Genomic DNA, 21,697 nt, shown 5'->3' with positions numbered 1-21,697 from the left:
TTCTAATGTGGATATAAAATTTTCTTTACAGTGACATGAGATATTTCTAGGAACAGAGTTACAGCAATGGACCTATTTTATAAGTTGTTGCTTATCACTGCAGCCTTTGGCAAAACTTGATGACATTTACTGAGCAATGATGCCTTCATCTGTACCAGGGCAACATCTCAGAGCGAACCACATCAGTGCCACATGGAAAGGAACATTAAAATAGCTGTGTAGTTATCTTTTCAAGTGTGGGGTTTGTAATGTTGGTTACGTAGCAGATGGTATACTTTTGTAGCTAGCTTCTGTATGGAGCACTCTATAAACAGAACTCTCTTTAATGTTTCTCTGAGGTTCATAGCCCTAATGACCAATGGAAGAGAGAATAAATGGAAGAGAGAAATTTGGTTATATTTTTGCCTATGCATTTTTTCTCCTGACAAGTATACCCTTTGTTGTGTATTGTGTCTTATCCATGAGTATATTTTCACATTGCATCCTATGACTACTTATGGAGAACCAATGAATTATTGTACATTATCTCATATCACCTGTGGCTTATTTGTTTCTGTTTCAACTGAGTAGTAGCCCTTTACCTACTATACCATTTTTCATTTTATATTTCCCTTTTCTTTACTTAACAAAAACACTCCAGGTTCATTCTATATGTGTCTCCTGAATCAGTTTGATCTACCTTAACCCTTAAAATGTTTCCCCAGAAAATGAGAACACATTTTGAAAATGTAAAAGGAATTTTTCATTTTATATTTCCCTTTTCTTTACTTAACAAAAACACTCCAGGTTCATTCTATATGTGTCTCCTGAATCAGTTTGATCTACCTTAACCCTTAAAATGTTTCCCCAGAAAATGAGAACACATTTTGAAAATGTAAAAGGAAGAAAAGTGAGAACAATAAAAAATAGGCTTTATGTTCTTTATTGAATAAATTTATACTAGACACCATTTACTAATATCTTTAAGCATCAACATAGTACTAAAGATATTCTTCTCTAGCTCCAAAATGCCTTTAACTTAAGACATTTTTCTTGAACAGAAGAAAGAAAATGCCTTATTTGGAGAGGTAATTTGCCTGTCTGGAGTTCCTAATATTAAACAAGATATTGCTGGAGCCAACATAGTTAGATCTGTAGAATTATTTTATTTGGGCTAGCATGGTTTTTAAGTGAGAATAGAAGAAAAAAGTTGAACTAGAATCAGTTGCAAGTTCTTAGTATTATTCTGAAAAGTTTACAAAGACTCATTAACAGATGTAAATGCACTCACAGCCTGTATCTTGGGAAATAGCTGTGGGCCTCGTGAGAGAGCCTGGGTCAGAGCTTTATAAGACTGTTCCATGGGCATTGCACTTAAGGCTGGGAGCCTCTTGAGGCTCTACAGAGCTTGTGACTCTGCCCTGGAGTCTGGTGAGTGATGGAAACACTTGAATCTAGGGCACATCAAATCATGTCCTGTAATATGTAGGAATGGAAGGCAGAAGTTATTTCATGACAGATAACTCTTTATGAGAATCTTCGAGGCATAAAGAACATTTGTTGAAGGTACTCAGTTCTCCTGATTGATGAATATGGTATTATTTTAGATAACAATCTCTGACTCCTATTTTCTCACCTGTCTATCATTCAACTCTTTACCTTAGAGTTTACATTCAAATAGAAATCAAGTTGTACATATGCTGCATTCTGGAATTGCTAAGAAATCTGTATTATAAAATTAAGATAGGAAGAAAGAAATAGGAATGAAAACAAGAAACATGCCTTCCACTTTTGATATGATTTAGTAATAAAGGCAACTCAAATCAACACCAAGAGGCCTTCGAGATAAAGATTGAAAGGTCTCATATGCAACAGATGAAAGGACACTAATTTCATTATAAGACTCGTTTAGGAAAATACAATAGTTCTGCATATTCTCTCTAATGATCTTGTGTAATAATTAGTTTCTAAAATGCTTTAGCACAATAAACATCAACTCTTGGGATACAAACAAAGTAGAAATTCAAGCTTCAGAAAATTGGCTACCATATAAGAAGTTAAGATGCTTAAAAGATACAACTATGTCTTCCTAAATATCAGACACTATTCAATAAATGTCCATCTCTCAGAGTTCATGCATATAAAAACAATGGTGGAAAGATATTTTAAACAAAATTTGTCTAATATGACTTTTTTTCTTGATTTCTGTTCTTTAAGATCTCACATTACCATTAAAACACAACTAACTTCAGCATTCTGTAATGTGTAATATTCTCCATGTATAGATCATAGATGTGAACTACAAATACACATTCCTTTAAAACCTGGAAATCTAAAAATGTTGGCTCAATGTAATAGCAAAAATAAAAAAAAAAAAACAGGTAAAAACAACTTTTCACAATTGATATCAGGACACCAAAATCTTGGTTAATTGTTTAGAACTTTTTTTTTTTAATATGTACAAGAGCCTTTACAGGAAGATAAAATTCTTTAACTACTTAAACATCACAATTTATTTAATTCCTTCTAAAGTATTAGTGTTACTTTTGTGATAAAAGATGTTACAAATTCAGTTTACCCAATATAGGATCATTGACCTTGAAAGATAAAACAACTCCTCCTTCTCCTTCTTCTTCTTCTTCTCCTCTTCCTTTTCCTCCTCTTCCTCTTCCTTCTTCTCCTCCTCCTCCTCCTACTTTTCCTCCCCTTCTTCTTCCTCCTCCTCTTCTACTTTCTCCTTCTCTTACTTATTTTTTCTTATTCCTTTATGCAAATGTCAAGTAAAGACTATAACCAATCACTGCTTAGTTCATGGTTAATATATCATGATAAAAGTTCATGTAAGAGAAATAATTTCTTCAGCATCTCCTATACAATAGTGGTAACTACTATGAAAAGATAGACAAACATAGACTTCCTATTTGTAAACTATCTACTGATTATTTACATGTTCATCATGGCTAGGTCTTCTAGGAACAGCTGTCTCTTAAAATCTGGAATATATAATTCATAAAGGTCAGTCCTATTATCTTGACACCTTCACTGTGTCCAAGATGTGGCATTATGTAAACTCTTATTGCCCTCTAGAATCAACCTGTATCTGGATCTAGTGGACATAGTCTAATGTTGAAAATTTTCCCATTAACTATTTTTAATGCAGTTATCCATTGTTTTTTTTCTAATTTTCCAACATAGGAAATTGTCTGATACTTCATCCCTTTGCATTTGTCTGTCTATTGTCTTAAAATACTTTGGGATGCTTCTTCCCTATGGATAGATGGAAGCATGAATGTCCAGTATGATCAGGTCCTCATGCAGCTCAATGTCTGTCCTTAGGTTGACTCATGAATGTAGGTAGAATCTGTATTCTGCACCTAAGTGCTTGGGTTTGATGGCATTGACTTGTCTTTATTAATATAGGCTAGAAGGATGAAGATAAAACACAGACTAGGAGTTCATCTATTGCCACTTGACTCATATCTATAGTGCTATTTTATGGGACTGTGTGCAAAGAACAGAGTTCAAGTAGGGTGGATGCAGCAGGCAATGCAAAGAGAATTCCTCTGGACAGCAGTTCACAGCTTTTCTGAGTCTCTGAGAGTATATGGTCTGTATCTGTATTTGAAATACAGATCACAGACTGAAGCTGCTTCTCAGAGCAAAAGGATTTATTTATATTCCTCACACAGCAGTGATTGCACCATTTCATATTTTCATTTCAAAAATTTCTAATACAAAATTATTCAAGGAAAATAAAACAAAACATTTTTAGTATTTGTAGCCTCAAGTTCAATGGTCGTATATTCTGTGCCAGCTTAGACCAAGTTTAAATAAGTGGGGTAAGAGAGGCTTTAATCTCAGAGTCAGAGTGTTAAGGTTACAGGTGCCAGAAAGTTAGAAGTCTGAGAAAAAATCATTTATATTTAATTTTAATAAGCAAACAAAAACTTACCAAGCGGAGTTATGACCTACTTTAAGCTTTTTATTTCTTATTTTTATTTCTAATACTTGTATTTGTATGGCCATACACCCTTTATACTCACTGCACCATTGTGTAAGAATAATGTGTACTAGGGCCTACAAAGCTCCTTCATACATTTTGTTTTACTAGCAATAGGTTTTCTTCAGGTATTTTACAGTACTATGGGGGACCCTATTTACCCAGCTTTTCCACGAAGCTAGAAATTTGTGAAAGCCATCTCCCTTTATTTATTTATTTATTTATTTATTTTTATCAAATCCTAGTCTCTACAAAGTTATTATCATTATTATATTGATATTTTTCTATATGATGTACTAAGATTTATAATGACAGTAATGAGGGGTTTTTTTGTTTTGTTTTGTTTTGTTTTGTTTTCCTTTTGGAGGGTACCAGAACTTGCATGCAGGGCCAGCATTTGTTTGAACTAGTGGAGGGATTTTTCTGAAAGCTTCCTATCCTTTTTTTAAAAATCTGACTTAATTCTATAGTACATAGAGTTGTATTCTCTTTCCTTAATTCTTAGTTACCTAAAATCTCCTGCAATTTCTTTCTTTCTATAAACATACTCAGACTGGTCTATTTATGGAAGACTACACAAACACAGTCTTGACCTGTCCCAGATTTTGATGTCAAGGTAAGGACATCCTGTTTAATGGTTTCATCAATAAAAACTTTGTTTTAACCCAAGTATTATTTCTCATTCCATTTCTCTCTTCCATAACATCTATTAGAAAGGCAAAAGCAAGGCAAGTAAGGAATACCAGAAAAAGTTGTAGACAATTTTATCCAGAGAAAGTTGCTAGGCACCTCTCTACTGAGTGCAAGAACCTTGTCAGGCAATCTCATCAGCATGTCAGTGAATTGCTCCACCAGCTGGGCTTTCTAACAAGTCATGTTTGCCACTTTGATAATGTTTAAAGAAAATATTAGCCAAGTAAGTCAATTGGATGTTAAAATCCACTCAGGGCTGCCAAATTTTAAAGAACCTCAATTTCAATTCCAAAGTCAGTGCCCTCTCGATCTAGTTTATACATGTGCTCTGTATTAACCAGTAAGTCCTGTCCTTAGTTCTTCAACAGTAGAAGCTATATATCACCTGCTGTTATTACCAATATTTATGATAGAAAGGGGCTTTGATTTTTTTATTCCACCAAAAACATTTTCCCAGATATGAATATCATCTAGTTTTTAATCTATGTTTTATATATTTACACCAACTACCCCAAATTTCAGTGAATACCAGGCATAAAGACTGAGAAACTATTCAGATCAAGTGAAAGAGCACAGAACTCAAACCTTTTCTAATACACTTTTCACATTGTTTTTTGTTTGCAATGCCTTAAAATTCAGCACAAAAGTTGTATCTTATAGTATAGTTTAATATAATTACTTATGATTTATACTCTAATTCCTACATACTCATTCAGTAAGTTATCTATACCTTGATTCCATTAGAAATGTGCTTCTATTCTGCTACTAGAAATAATATATCCCATGTGTTTGAGCTTTATGTTCTAAACACAGAGTTGATCTTAAATTTTAAATGTTGAAAGCCTTCAAGGTGAGAAGGGAGCTTTATTCATGTTAATCACCCAAATGTGCTGTTTAAAATAAGAAATGAGTCGGCAATGTTTTAGTGTAGATACCGTTTAGAGGGTAGGATTTAGCAGTGTGGGTAAACGCTGAACATCACTATTCTGTAGCCAGAGTAGCAATGCGACATGAGATATCATGTAAGAAGAATGCTATGAATGAGCAGGTTTTCTTTTTAACTTCCATTACAGTTTTCGGAGGCAATCTTTTTCCAGTGTTATGGCTACTTCTAAACATAGTAATGCCAGCAGCTTCTTTTTCATATTGATGGATCTTCCAGGACTGGAGACTTCTCATTGTTGGACAGCAATTCCCATCTGCTTAATTTACATTCTGTCTGTGCTGGGCAATATAACCATAATGCATATTGTCAAGTCTGTGCCCAGCCTTCACACACCTATGTACCTGTTTCTTTCCATGCTGTCAATGGCTGACCTGGGCCTCTCAGCTTCCACACTGCCTTCAATGGTAGCTGTTTTTCTCCTGGGCCAGAGAATTATAGGAGCTGCAGCCTGTTTTATGCAGCTTTTCTTCATCCACACGTTTTCAGTCATTGAGTCAGCCGTTCTCTTGGCCATGGCTTTTGACCGCTGTGTGGCCATCAGAGAGCCTTTGCGCTACGCTACCATTCTCACAACAAGACGTATCGGGGCCATTGGACTGGCTGTGGTGATCCGCAGTGCTGCCCTTCATCTGCCTTTGCCTGCGCTCCTGGCAAGGTTGACATTCCAGCCAGTCAGTGCTCTGTCTCATTCGTACTGTGTTCATCCCGATGTCCTAAGACTGTCCTGTTCCAGCACACTTGTCAACAGTGGCTTTGGGCTCTTTGTCATGCTCTCTACATTGGGGACGGATGCTGTGCTAATTCTCCTCTCCTATGTGCTTATTTTGAAGACAGTCCTGAGCATTGCTTCTAATGCTGAACAGCTGAAAGCCTTCAACACTTGCATTTCCCACATTTGTGCTGTTCTTCTATTCTATACCCCACTGGTGAGTCTATCTATGATCCACCGCTTTGGGAAAAAGAAACTACCAGCTCAGGTATACATGCTTCTCTCTTATCTTCATTTTCTTATGCCCCCGATGCTCAACCCAATTGTCTACAGTGTCAAAACCAAAGAGATTCGAGTTCGCATTCTAAAGATGCTCCATCCCAAGAAACACTGAAATATTATTGAACAATTCCTCAGTCCTAGGTAAAGACTGTCTGATTGAGGACTTCCAACAGAATGTAGCAAAGTGTTACCTTCACTGGATCACCAGCCAACTCATTATTTATACTCATCAACAAGAATACAATGTGGATTCCTTTATCCATCTAACCCATAACTGACCCATGGGAAAATTGTAATTCTTAATATTCAACAGTCAGTTTTGTCTTTGAAAACATTATCACAGGAGTTCTTGCATCTCAAGACTATGAACTGTCATGTAAAAGTGCACAGAGTATAAGAATGGGTGTTTCAACATCTAATGTCTGTTTCTGATAAACACTGTACAATTCTGAAAACAAGCTCAGATGGGTTTCATTTAGTTATCCTTTCAGAAATAATGGCAAACCCAATATATCATACTTTTGATTTATGTAATAGCTGTAAATTGAGGATTACCTCTGAAAATGTAACTGAACAAATATCCTAAAGTGTAATATGTATATTTTAAAAATAAAACTCTTAACTCTTGAACTGTAGTATCTGAAATCTTTTTTTTTTTTTTTTTGGTTTTTCGAGACAGGGTTTCTCTGTGTAGCCCGGGCTGTCCTGGAACTCACTCTGTAGACCAGGCTGGCCTCGAATTCAGAAATCCGCCTGCCTCTGCCTCCCAAGTGCTGGGATTAAAGGCGTGTGCCACCACCGCCCGGCAGTATCTGAAATCTTAAATATGCAACTTTACATTTCTTATATGTCATCACTCGAGAAATGAGTAGAAACTTCAATATTCTATATCTTTCTCAATTGAATTAACCCCATAATCTTCAGTGTATACATGGAAAATCCATGTTTTTTAGAATCACTATAGCTATTGAGTTGTTAACTCAAGGTACAACTCACATTTCCTTTACTCCTTTAGGAACAATGTTAGGAAGTAAGTAGATAACTTAGAAGGGTATTTTATGAGAAATAGCTCATAAATATATTATAGCTACAGAAATGGACTTATCAATGTATCAAGGTCCCTTGCCACAGTGATTTAACTAATTTCCCTGATGGAATTGCTTTAGTGATAAAACAACTAGCAATAGATCAAGTATGGAATTTACTTATGGCGATACTAAAAGTCTGATTATACTGCAAATTTATTTGAAATGCTATAATAGGAAAATGGGAAGAAATACAATGCCAAAATACAAATTATAAACTATTTATTTACTATGAATAAGCATATTGAAGTACACTAAGCTACCTTTTTGAATAAAGTATAAATCAAAATATAATACTACTTTCTAGGCATGAAACACTTAAAGGACTGGATATTGACATTGTGTAAAAAATATACTTTTTCAATATATCTTAAGTCCTTGGAGCAGAAAGGAGAATACTATTATACTGAGAATGCATAGCAGAGTGAGCCCATTTAATCACTGTGATTTTGAGCCATTCTTTACAAATAAAAAGCTTCACTTGAAGACTATAAAAATGAAACATATATAGGAAATTGGGTATTCCCGATGACGATCATATCTCTCTATAGATCTGGCATCAGTTTGTGCCTTTTAGACACAAAACACTTGTTAAGTGCTCCAGGAACATCTTGCAGTTGTTGGCAGCATGCCTCACAATAACTATTCTTCAATCTGTTTGCAGCACTCACTGTTCCTTCTCCTTTGGCAATACTGTCTCCTTTTCTTTCTGACATATGTACAGATCCAGTATAAATTCACTGGAGATACTTATGATTTCCTGCCTGCCACATTTTCCTATTGTCCAAGCAACTCTCTTCACATTCTCATACCCCATGCATGTCTACTTTGCTAAATTTTATGTTAACTTTAATAACATTACTAAACAGACATGGACATGACATAAATGACTCAGATTTACCATATGCCATGTGGTAAATTTTTAAAAGGTATAAAACTTTTGGAGTCATAATCCCAATCATGATAAATCATATATCTGCTAACTGTACAAGTCCCTGGTGATCACTTATACTTCGCCTTCATCTTTCCCACAGGCAACTCAAATACATTAGTTTGCATTAGTCTCTTCTACAGTTTAAAATGTATGAATCAATAAACTAGATTTATTTTGTTTTCTTTTAATCTATTTTTCTTCACTAAGAAACATATTGAGATTCAGTCATGAGGTTTGTCTATTATTTACTTTTATTTTGAACAATATTACATTTTTGGGGGGTGGGTCGAGACAGGGTTTTTCTGTGTAGCCCTGGCTGTCCTGGAACTCACTCTGTAGACCAGGCTGGCCTCGAACTCAGAAATCCGCCTGCCTCTGCCTCCCAAGTGCTGGGATTAAAGGCGTGTGCCACCACCGCCCGGCATCAACAATATTACATTATTAAAGTTACCTTTACATAGATATATATTTACATTTTGTGTTATTTTTCTACCCTCATAATACTCCCTTAATGATAAAATGTTTAATTGTTTGAATTATAAGTTGCAATTTTCCCTTTTATTCATGTACCTTTAAAAATATTTATTATTCCTTATTTGAAATTTCTTTCTCCAGCAATGAAAATCCTAGGTCCTATTTTCTACCACTTACTCTGTCATCAAGCCATCACCATAGTTCTAAAATTCTTAATTCTTACTTTAAAATATTAATTCGTAATAGAGATAAATTTACCAACTCAGGTAAAATGTGCAATTATTTTCATTCTTCAGCTTGTGGTTCTCAAATTTAATGTTGCAGATTTTCATAGGTTGTTGTCTATTGATGAGGTAATGTACAATTTCATTGCTAGCTTAAAATTTTTTAACTTTAGGTATTACTATGCATAGCACTAGTATCCAGATAGCCTGAGATATTAACAAAGATATATTAATATTTAAATAAACAGATATATTAATATAAATTAATTTCACAAAAGTCTGAATCTCCATGTATCTTGTTGCAGAAGGTTTAGAGACTCAACTGAATTTGTTTCAGACTCTTTTTTTCCCACTGACATTCTCTGTTGACCATTGTTGCCTTTTTGCTATGAATTTTCATGCTGGAATTTGTTAAAGATCTCAGATTATATCTCATAGACTTAAGCAACTTTTGAGGACTCTCTCTTCTGAAGTTTCTTTCCATGTAGTAGTTGCTCCACTTCAGATTCTCTGAAATCAGAACTCTATTCTTTTGTTCACGTACATTGCTGCTTTCAAAAATATCACATTTCCATTTCATATTTAAAATACATTGTTATGTGCATACACATGTCTGTACCCACTCACCTTCCAATTTTGTGTCTTTTAAAAATTAGTTTAATTTTAATATTTTTATTATTAAAATTTAATACAATATATTTTGATCATATTTTCCACTATCCAACTTCTTCCAGTTTCTCTCCACCTGTATACTTAAGTATTTGCTTAATTTTATATTGTATGTACACTTTAAGTGTATGTATGTATAACCAGCATGCAGAGACCTCAAAGGCAGCAGATTCCCAAATACTGACATTCTGAAGAGTTGTAAGCTGCCACATGAGTACTGGGAAGTGAAGGCACCTGCCTTAACTTCTTAACCACTGAGACATTCTTTAGCCCCTTTTATATTTGAATTTTCAACTGGCTGGATCTTGTGAGGATTTTGTTTAGTTCACCATAGCTGCAATTGTGTTTATTAGCTCAACAGTGAAAGTAACTTAAGCCTTTGTATCTATAACTATACATATTTAGAAGGCACTATAACAACATGATTATTTAGAAATACAGTAGCAGTATATTCCTATAGCTTAGGACGTCACTACTCATGGGTGTTAAGCATGTTTGCAGACCAGTGTATGAATTCCTGTGACATAGTCCTCAAACCAAGTCAAAAGAGGCATTAATTACCCCATGATAAGTCTTCATAACATTGCACTGGCAAGTATTATAAATTTATGATTTTATGTACATTATAGACTTGCCAAATAAGTAAGCCAGTGACTAAGATTGAGACTTCTGATTTTTCTTATATTTATATTGTGAAACATATTATTTCACAAAGTTTTATGAGGGGTAACATCATGAATTATCTTCCTTTTGTGTTTAGTTCTCTGGCTAATTTCCTACTTTCTGTATAAATTTAGAGCTATTTGCAAATTTATAAAGTTCACTTTATGAAAACATTATAGTTTCTTTGTTGTTTGATTTAATGATAATAATTGATTAACTGTTTAATGAGTCATTTAAAAAACTAGAATGATTTTTATACATAATTATATTATTTATTTTGATATTTTAGTAAATAATAGAGTTATAGCTATTGATTTAGAACTGACAAGTGTTCTGACTTTTTAAATAGAATATTTAATCTTCAATACAATCCTTTGTTTTAGTGTCTTTCACTATTCTAGTGAATTTATTGGAATGACTTAGAGACCAAAATAAAATATTCAAATATTCAAAAGAATTTAAAACATAAAATTTCACCCCAGAACATATATAATCATATATAATTACAGCTAAATATTCATATATTATTATGAGTATATTATTATATCTAATAGACATAAAATGGTTAAAAATTATGTTATTTAAAAATGGAAACAATAGAGATACATTTTAATTCATATCTTGAAAATAATGAAATAGGTACTCTCAAGCAGACCAGGTATATTTTAGCTACTCTTTAAGAGGTCTCCAACAGCAATAAACTCAGATTGTTGAAGAACTACAGGACTTACAATCTCAACAGGGTCTCTTTAGCACTTGTGAAACTTGTTTTCAAAAGTATGGTTAAATCACTAGCTGCCACCAAACCTATGGTCCCTGTTGTGTTCATCAAGAGACACCCTGGGTATTGGCTAATGTGTTGTAAAATTACTCTTCACTGGACACTCCCTGCCACTGAACTGCAGAGGAGGAGGAGAAGACATGTTCTTTGTCCTTGTTTCTCTTTGGGTGAGTAAATAATGTGGATTTTTAAAACCAAAGAGCTAAATCCATCTTCAGAGATTAATAACAGTGTTAAAACATTTGAACTACAAAAATTAAGAAAAACCATTGATTATTTAGAATAAAGAAGAGGATTTTCTTGCTTTAGATATCATGAAGCAGATAAGTGGTTTTCTTAATGAATTTTTCAAATATCCTATTATAGATAGACAAATTAAATGTAAAATATATAATAAATAGGTGATAGATAGATGACAGATAGATAAATAGATAGATAGATAGATAGATAGATAGATAGATAGATAGATAGATAGATAGACAGACAGATAGACAGACAGATAGATGATAGATATAGACAGATAAAGACAGATAACCCACCAGCAATAATTCCTTGCCTTAAATGAATCATAGCACATGATGCTAATATCAAGAAGTCTTACTATATTTACCTCCACAGATGTGAACTATAACTGGGAAGACTTTTGGGAAAAGAATATTCATGTGGAGTTGCTGATTTCTGAAAGAGTTTAACTTCTTTTTCTTTTTCTAAAATGGAATGTAAAAGAAATATGGCCTCAGTAAATAAAGCCACACTGCTCCTGTTGACTGCAGTTCTTTCTATAGCTGTGAATGATCATCTTTGAAAAGCACCTTGAATCTTTTAAAGGGAGAAATAGGAGAAATGAAGAAAAATATTAAAAATCATTAACTACTTTCTAAACAATTTAGGGTGCTATGAATTTTTCACTCTGTGTGTGTGTCTGTGTGTGTGTGTGTGTGTGTGTGTGTTAATACAATTCACCAATTTCCTTTTGTATCAAGATTAAACCTATATACTACAAAATATGTAAAGTTATATATCTATATCTAATTTACAGAAAAATACTTTTGGATATAAAATATTTATTTGTTTAATTTTCTTATTGTAGTATGGAAGACAGAAATTTTATTCTAATTGGAAAGACACCAAAGTTGGAAATTCCAACATGGCTTTTTTTTTACTTTGTTATCTCTATACTACCTCAGCTAAATAAAATTGTACTAGTCAGCCCAAATCGTAACCTCTCCAAGGGTGGAATCCCTACTCCATAGTATCTTCTTGACATTTTAAGAGAAATCTCTCATGTGTAAGTGTTATTTTTATTCAATTCCTATTTTCCCTTTTGTCTTTGTGTTGAAGCCACCACCAGAAACAGATAGCCCAAATTTTCAACAATAGGGAGCTGGCTCTTATTTGCTGAGTGACATGAAGTACTCTTAAGGGAATGAGTTGCCTTTTGTGGTTTGAGTCTTCTCACCATTGAATGTTTCCTCTTATTCCTCAAATTCTCAGTCTAGTACAGTGGTTCTTAACCTGTGGGGGTCAAATGACTATTTCACAAGGGTTGCATATCAGATACCTTGCATATCAGATATTTACATCATAATTCATAGCAATATAAAAATTACAGTTATAAAGTAGTAACAAAATAATTTATGGTTGGGGGTCACCACAACATGAGGAATTATATTAAATGGTCACAGCATTCGGAAGGTTGAGAGCCACTGATCTAGTCTACTTTCTTCTCTTTCCCCTTCTTTTATTTTCTCCACATATTGTAAATAATATTGATGATATTTCTTCTTTTTCCTCTTATTATTCGATCATGCTATAGCTCTAATCCCTACATCTAAAATACTACTTAATAAGTTTCACTATTGCATAAAGTCCTAAGTATCTATGAGGGACAAGAAAATAATGAAAGAAAAACAGCAAAAAACAAAAACTACAAAAAGGTGAATTTATAAGAATTTTATTGCTCACAAAACAATATATATATAATTAAAAAATAAAAATTAAATCTTTAAAAATAATAGTTTTATGACTATTTTCAGGATCATTAGAATTCTGTGTTTTTCTTTAGCTACTGAACACAATATTCATAATTCAAATTAGAAGTTCACTCAGAATTATTTCTTGGTTTTTTTTATAGATTAGGAGACAAAATTATAGACTTGAATTATTTTTTAATTGAAAAGAAATTCTTCTCTCATATAATATATCCTGACCATACAATATTTCCCTAGCCACTAGACTTCTCACTTCACCTTTTTCTCCCTCAAATCCATTCCCTCTGTTTCCTCTTCAGAAAAGACCAGGCCTCCAAGAGCCAAACAGGACAAAACAAGATATAATAATTCAGGGCAAAAGCCCTCATACAGAGGCTAGACAAGGAAATCCCATTAGAGAAAATGAGTTCCAAGGGCACACAAGAGTTAACAATACACCCACTCCAATTGTTAGGCATCCCACAAAAACCTCAAGTTAACAGCCTTAACATATATGCAGGGAACTTGGTATGCACCAATGCAGGCCCGAAGCTTGACGATTTAGTCTCTGTAAGCCTGCGTGAACCTTGACATGTTCTCTTGGTATCCTCAATCCATGCTGACTTCTACAATCTTCCCCCACCCTCCAGTGAGGGGTTCCTGATCTCTTAGGTGAGGGACTCAATAGAGACCTCCCACTTAATCTCTCTTCAGGTAAAGCCTGCCTGTGGGTCTCTGCACCTGATCCTGTCTACTGTCAGAGGAAGTCTTTTTGCTGAAGTTTAGAGAAGGCACCAACCTATGACTATAGGAGATTATCATTAGGAATCAGTTCATTGATATTTATTTATTTATTTATTTACTTTTGCCATTCATGTTTGTTTGGTTCTACCCTAAATCTCTGAACTATCGTTTTTCTGGTTCCTGTTTTCCAGGCAGTGATAGGCACTAGATATGGGTTTTCTCTTGTGGCTGGCCCTCAACTTAAACTAAACATTGGATGGCCACTCCTAGAAGCTCTGCCTCTCCATGGCTCAAGCATATCTTGAAGGCAGGACAGATTGGTGTCCAGGTCTCTCTTTCTGTAACCTGAAAAGTACTTTCTTAGGCTAAAGAGACTAGAACATAAGGATGAAGGCTCCAAGCAGGTACCAGTTCAACCTGTCAACCAGTTCAATAAGCTAAGTGGAAGATGTCCTCTGCAATGGGCTCCACTGTTAATTTTCAGAGAGTGGACTTCTGTCCTAGCATCAGCCTGGATGGTTTCTAGATATTCACAGATCCTCCTTGGCCAAAATCTCAACTGAATGTAATCCAGTTCTACCATTGTAAGTCTTGTCTGACTACAAAAGATGGCTAGATCAGACTCTGTATCCTCCATTACTAGGAATCTTCACTAGGGTCACACTCATAGATTCCAGGAAGTTTCCACTACACTAGGGTTCCACCTCCACAAATGCCTCTAATTCCAGCTGTATCTCCAAATATTCTCTCCATCAGTAAATCTCCAGCTGATTCCTCCCAATCTCAAATCTGCCACACCGATGAAGCTGGGAGATGGCTCAATGGTTTATAGCACTTTCTACTCTTGCAAAAAAAAAAAAAAACAGGGTTTGAATCCCAGTCCCTACATGGTAGCTTACAACCATATTCCAGAGAATCAGGAAAACACATGAAATGCATAGATACACCAAAATATTTATGCAAATAAAATATTTTGAATAGTGCATATAAAATTCATAAAATTCAGTGCTTTAGGCACTGACATATATAGTGAATTATACTAGTATATTTTCAGATGTGAAAGAAAAAAGTAACAGAATTCATCATGGTTGTTCCTTTGGAAAATGAGGGCAATGTGAAGGATTTGACATAAAGGATGGAATTGGGATGTAGAGTAGGTTTAACACAATCGCTCTTCTGAGAGGGAGTTCAATTTAGTTCCTAATGTGTGTAGTACAGACTTGAGACCAACATACTTCTAGCCCATTTCTAAAGACATATGCCAAATTCTAATTTAAGAATTAAATATCTTTAATGGTTCTTTATGTCGTCTTATTATGTACAAAGACATTCTCCTAACAATTAACGAATTCTTCTTTTTAAAGGCGTCATTAATTATGAACTAGAAGAAATGCTATGATAAAGTAGATCATGGATGTGATAGAAACATTTTGAAGAATCCCTTTAAGGTCTGACACTCTCTAGGCTTGGGTCCTGTGGTTACATTGATCTTAGAGCTCCTCCACTGCAGTCACCATGTCCTACTCCAACTATTCCAGCACCTCATTCTTTCTGACTGGTCTCCAAGGCCTTGAGGCTGTGTATCTCTGGCTCTCCATTCCTCTGTGCACCATGTACATTGCCTCTCTGGCAGGGAATGGCTTGATCCTGTGGGTTGTAAAGTCAGAGCCTTCCCTGCACCAGCCTATGTACTACTTTCTATCCATGCTTGCGGTTACAGACCTCGGCCTGTCTGCCTCCACACTGCCTACCATGCTCACTATCTATGTGTTGGGTATCAGTGAGGTGGCATTAGACATGTGCCTTGCACAGCTCTTCTTCATCCATACTTTCTCCATCATGGAGTCATCTGTGCTGCTGACCATGGCCTTTGACCGTGTTGTGGCCATCAGCAGTCCTCTACACTATGCCACCATCCTCACCAATCCTCGGGTTGCTAGTTTGGGCCTGGCCATTTTGATACGAAGCATTGGTCTCCACATCCCTGCCCCTATCATGCTGAAGAAGCTACCTTACTGCCAGAAGCGTCATCTTTCTCACTCTTACTGCCTGCACCCAGATGTTATGAAGCTGGCCTGTACTGACACCCGCATCAACAGTGCCTATGGCCTCTTTGTGGTTCTCTCCACCCTAGGTGTGGACTCTGTGCTCATTGTTCTCTCCTACGGGCTGATCCTCCACATGGTGCTATCAATTGCTTCCAAGACTGAGCGCCTCAAAGCCCTCAACACCTGTGTCTCCCATATCTGTTCAGTGCTGCTGTTCTACACACCTATGATTGGCCTTTCTATGATCCACCGATTTGGCAAGTGGGCTTCCCCCTGCAGCCGTGTGTTGCTCTCTTATCTTCACTTTCTCACTCCTCCAGTGCTCAACCCAGTCGTTTATACCATAAAGACCAAGCAGATCCGACAGAGGATTCGGCGCATCATCCGATCTGGTAGAGGAAGCATTGGGCATATCCAGGGTCACTAAATCTTCTTCTGTGAGGATTAAAGCACAGAGTGAGCTATAGTTTCTATTCTGCAAATTAAGATTCATAAGGTTAATTGTAACTGAATATATGACTAAATAGAAACATTTGCAGGCGTGTAAATATACAGATAGTATTTGTACTAGAGTTCAGGAGAAAAAATAGCAAATAGAATACTGTTCAGGTCTGTAATTATAGAAGCATTTTAAAAGTATATAATCAGATGTAACTTTTATAGGCATAATTGCCCTTTCCCAACTCGCCTCCCTTAGTATAAATGCATTATCTTTAATGCATTAGGCATTTACTTAATGTTTGCTTTATGAAAGATTGAATGGACGAATAAATAATGTGTCTCTGAGACTTTTTGTAAGTGTATGGCAATTTAAACTTCAGTGCTAGGTGAGTATTAGCCATGTTAGAAACCCTTGATTGATGTCACCTTATTTTCTTTTTTTGATTACTAAATTTCAAAGATGCTATAGCTATTTCCACTGAACTGTTTTGTCACATTTAGCAAAATAGTTTTTTTTTAATGACATAAGAACAGAAACAATTTCAATAGAATCAACTTACCTGTATGCAATCTTATGTATACAGATAATGGGTTCATTAGTCTCCAACACAACCAATTGCATGAAATAACTTAAAAGTCAAACATAGGAGAGCGGTTACAGTAGAGTAGTCCAAACACTGTGTGGCACCTATTTTATTATATATGCTTCATATTTCATTTTCTAGATTTCTCATTTACATCCAATTATGAAGAGAACTTGAGGGGCATGCATGGGAGAGTCTAAGTGGGAAACTTATAGACACCAGACAGCAGAAAGGAACAGACTGTCACGCTAATGTGCATTATGTAGCACAAGATTAAAGAGTCAAAAGAATGAGGATTAAATGTGCTTTTGGTATTCGTTCCTGATCGTAAATATCACTCAGTAAGTTCAAAATATACATTTATTAGTTGGACTTGATAATGATAAAAGAAATCTAAAAATGCATTTTGCATACTTTACAATATTTTTTATTTAAAAAGAACAAATTTGTTCATCACATTTACTAATTTGTCTATATGTAAAAGGCATAATAGTACATGTCATTTCAGGATCATATTTAGTTAAAATAAGCATGTTCCTTAATTATATTTTCATCATTTTGATTTAATGACATACAATTATGGGATACAGTGATTTTTAAGTACATGTATGGATTCCCTAATAACCGAAGATAATTAACACAATCCTTGCCTTAAACAGTTATCCTTTTCCTGGTAAAAACTATTTCTTCAAGATATTTTCAACTACACCATTCACTATATTGTTGACTATAATCACCCAACAGTGAATTGAGACATCTGAGCTAAATCTTATGCTCAGCTATAACACTGATCACATTGACGTGTTTCTTTACCTTTCCCTGCTTTATACTTTCTGCAGCTTCTAATAACCATTATCATAATTCTAACTCCTGCTAAATCAATCTGTAAAGTCAAATTGGGATCTTTCTTTCTGATTTATGTAAATGGATGGTGGTAACATATTTTATTGTCAGTATAATGGAGATGAGTAAGATTACCAGCTCATTTTACTTGTTTTGTGACAATTAATATATAATGGTAAAACTCAGAAATCAAGATCATAAATTAAGATATCATTCATAATCTTATTACTTGTTAGCATATAGATGAAAACTAAAATGATTGTATGAATTTTATCGTCAAAAAATGAAGTAGTCCATCAGTAAAATGGAACAAATTCAAAATAATAAGACAAATAGGGACAGGAAAGAGGAGAAAGGCTGACAAAAGTAAGTTAGTGTTTGTGGATAGTGGACATAATGTGTGTGTATATATCTGTCTTAATGTACCTCACTGCTTTGATGCTAACTGAAATAATATAAAACAAAATACCCTGATGGACTTAATCAGAGAAAAGCTCATGGAGAATCACTTAAGGTAACAAAGTTGTCAATAAGTAATTTGTGTCATTTTAAGATAATTTCGAATACAGTGGTAATCATGGTGCACTTCATCATGGAGTTTAACTCATAAGTCCCTTCCTGTCTTAGAACGTGATCACTTATCACATATGTAACTGGTTTACAAATAATTCAGAGAAATTCTTAAGACATGCGTAGTCTATAGTGGAAATTTGTCAGATGTGATAACAATATTCATAATTTATTATTTACTATAGTTGTAACTGAAACTCATGTAAAAGGAATGGGAACTTTCATAAATGACCCACCCAGTGTGTGTGTGTGTGTGTGTGTGATTTACTATTATTAATTAAAAATGGGAGATGGAGAGGTGAGACTCATGAACATTATATACTGATGTCTAGATTTGTTTAAAACACATACAGCCTGACAAGTGTCATGTTATTGAAGTCACACATGATACATACCCATTCTCCACATTCTACAAGAGCAACAAATGCCCATGACATAGATTTTTAGGTTTTTCTGCAAATACTTTACTACAAGTATCTTCAGTTTTTCAATGTTTAAATTAAAGTTATTCAGATCGATACATAGATACCTACCAATTTTCCCTGTTGAGATGGAAAAATTAAATGTTTTGATACATGTATACACTGAGCAAGTTTACAATCTGTTTAAAAGGATTTACTCAAACATATTATTTCTCTGTGTTGAAGATAACATTAATCCTGTTATTGAGTTTTATGAAACATATAACACCTTGTTGTTGTTTTTTATTCCTTATTTTTATTTAATCTTTCTTTTTTCATTCTTTTTTTTTATTTACACTCCGGACTTCATTCCCCTCCTGGTCCACCATCTGATTGCTCCACATCCCACATCTCCTCCCTGGCCCCTGACTCTACAAAGATGTCCCCAATCCCTAACCTCCACCCAACCAGATCTCTAAACTCCCTGGGGCCTCCAGTCTCTTGAGAGTTAGGTGCATCTTCTCCAACTAAACCCAGACCCGGTGGCAGTCCTCTGCTGTATATGTGTTGGGGGCTTCACATCAGCTGGTGTATGCTGCCTGGTTGCAGGTCCAGTGTTTGAGAGATCTAAGGGGTAGGAGTTTAATTGAGACTGCTGGTCCCCCTACAGGGTCTCCCTCCTCCTCAGCTTCTTCCAGCTTTTCCCTGATTCATCCACAAGGGTCAGCAGCTTCTGTCCATTGGTTGGGTGCAAATATCTGCATCTGACTCTTTCAGCTGCTTGTTGGGTCCTTTGGAGAGTAGTCATGATAGGACCCCCTCTGTGAGCACTACATAGCCTCAGTAATAGTGTCAGGCTGTGGGACCTCCCCTTGAGCTAGATCCCAATTTGGACCTGTCACTGGACTTTCCTTTCCTCAGGCTCCAGTCTTTTAGCCACCGTGCTGCAAAATAGAATGCAGACCTTTTGCCTATTTTAAAAATTTAGTTTTATTTTGTGTGTATGAGTGTTTAGTCTGCATGTATGTCTGTGCACCTCATGTGTGTGGTGGTCAAAGAGGCCAGGAAAAGAAATTGGACCCTACTAAGATCCAGTCTCTCTATTATTTTGTTTGATAAATAAAAAATGTAACAATAAGAAAGCAAAATTGATATTGTAGGATGATGTAATATACAACTTATTAATGTAATTGCTTACAAAGAAATTTTATAATTATATCAGCAGCTCAGAAATTTAAAGCTTAAAACAAAACTAAAAAGAATTTTCACCTTTCGAGATTCTTTAGTTTTATTATTCATAATGGGAAGACAATTTCAAATCAAAATTTTTATATTTGACTATAAGAATATGTTTGCAATGTAAGTACTTTTTCTTTGTGTTTTAATGTGCTTTATTTATAATTAAAATAGCAAGCACAACTCAATTCTTTTGAGATATATATATATATATATATATATATATATATATATATATATATACTTTGATTGTGTTATTTCCTTCAGGAAAATCTGTAGAAGAGAGATATTGAATAACTTCACTAGAATAAAATAACTCTAACACATGCTAATTCCCCTACATACCTTAATTCCATTATAAATGGCACAAGAGTTCTTTCCAGCAAATCACATAAAGTTTAGTTGTGAATTATGATTAAAGTTGAATTTAAATATAAAGTATTTAAATATCTCAAATTATTGGACTTAGGAAAATTCATTTTGCTACTTATAGTAAATAATTTTATTGGGAAGAACAACAGTATTAATTAACTGGACCCCTCAGAGATTCCAAGGTCTAAACCATCAACCAAAGAGTATACATGGACTGGTCTATGGCTCCCACTGCATATGTAACAGGAGACTGCCTTATCTGGTGTCAGTGGGAGGGGAGGCACTTGGTCCTGTAGAGGCTTAATGCCACAGAGAAGGAGGATGCTAGAGGAGTTAGGCAGGAGTGGGTGGGTAGATGAATGGGTGGGGGAGCACCCTCCTGGAGGCATAAGGAAGGGACAGGGGTAGGAAGTTTGTAGAGTGAAGACTGGAAAAGAGGATAACATTTGAAATGTAAACAAATAAATAATTAATAAATAAAAAGAGAAATAAATATAAGAAAGTATAACTTTAATCAATTACATTTTGTTATTTTATAGTTGAAGTGCAATAAAGAAATCAGATATGCCCTTTAAAATCTGGGATTTGTGCTTTGAAATGTTATGTTGTGTTTATATGTTAAAACCAACAATCTTCTATGAAAGTACATAGTCAAGGACTAGAAAAATATGCTCATACTTGACCTAATAAAACCTGAAAAGATTTATGAATAATGTTTTCAATGGACTCAACAAATATCTATTAAGTTCTTTGGTACAGGTCAGGCGTCAATATTCAGTTTTAATCTCCTAGAAATCCAAGTGAGGAGGCAGTGTTTCCATAAAGATTAACTTTTTAAATGCTTTATTTTTATTTATGTGTATGCAGCACGAGCATGCAACTGGAGTGTGGCTATCCATGGAATCGAGAAATGAGTATCAAATCACCAAATTTCAGTTATGAGCCACTAAGCTTATGTACTGGGACCTAAATTCAGGTACTCAACATGAGAAGCAAGCACTCTTTTCTGTAGAACCGTCTCTGCAGGCTTATGATTATTTCATCACTAG

The 21,697-nt window shown here is 34.9% G+C and overlaps 2 protein-coding genes across 2 annotated transcripts; both read left to right on the top strand.

The window, feature by feature from the left end:
- The first annotated feature begins 1,369 nt into the window (after positions 1-1,369).
- LOC117697555 (olfactory receptor 51G2-like) lies at positions 1,370-7,244 on the top strand. The gene is made up of 3 exons (XM_034488740.2): positions 1,370-1,410; positions 4,532-4,595; positions 5,746-7,244. Exons 2-3 carry the CDS (start codon positions 4,588-4,590, stop codon positions 6,719-6,721), a joined length of 984 nt encoding a protein of 327 aa, XP_034344631.2. The 5' UTR covers positions 1,370-1,410; positions 4,532-4,587; the 3' UTR covers positions 6,722-7,244.
- Positions 7,245-11,535: 4,291 nt separating this feature from the next.
- On the top strand, positions 11,536-20,303 carry LOC117693988 (olfactory receptor 51G2-like). The gene is made up of 2 exons (XM_076939603.1): positions 11,536-11,606; positions 15,518-20,303. Exon 2 carries the CDS (start codon positions 15,669-15,671, stop codon positions 16,626-16,628), a length of 960 nt encoding a protein of 319 aa, XP_076795718.1. The 5' UTR covers positions 11,536-11,606; positions 15,518-15,668; the 3' UTR covers positions 16,629-20,303.
- The last annotated feature ends 1,394 nt before the right edge of the window (positions 20,304-21,697 follow it).

This window comes from Arvicanthis niloticus, chromosome 1, assembly GCF_011762505.2.
Source record: "Arvicanthis niloticus isolate mArvNil1 chromosome 1, mArvNil1.pat.X, whole genome shotgun sequence".
Lineage (NCBI taxonomy): Eukaryota > Metazoa > Chordata > Mammalia > Rodentia > Muridae > Arvicanthis > Arvicanthis niloticus.
The sequence above is the reverse complement of the archived record's forward strand: the minus strand, read 5'-3'. Positions and strand labels throughout refer to the sequence as shown.

What these genes read in the sequence shown, in the direction of transcription:
- LOC117693988 (XM_076939603.1), top strand. Translation starts at nt 15,669, where the DNA reads ATGTCCTACTCCAACTATTCCAGCACCTCATTCTTTCTGACTGGTCTC.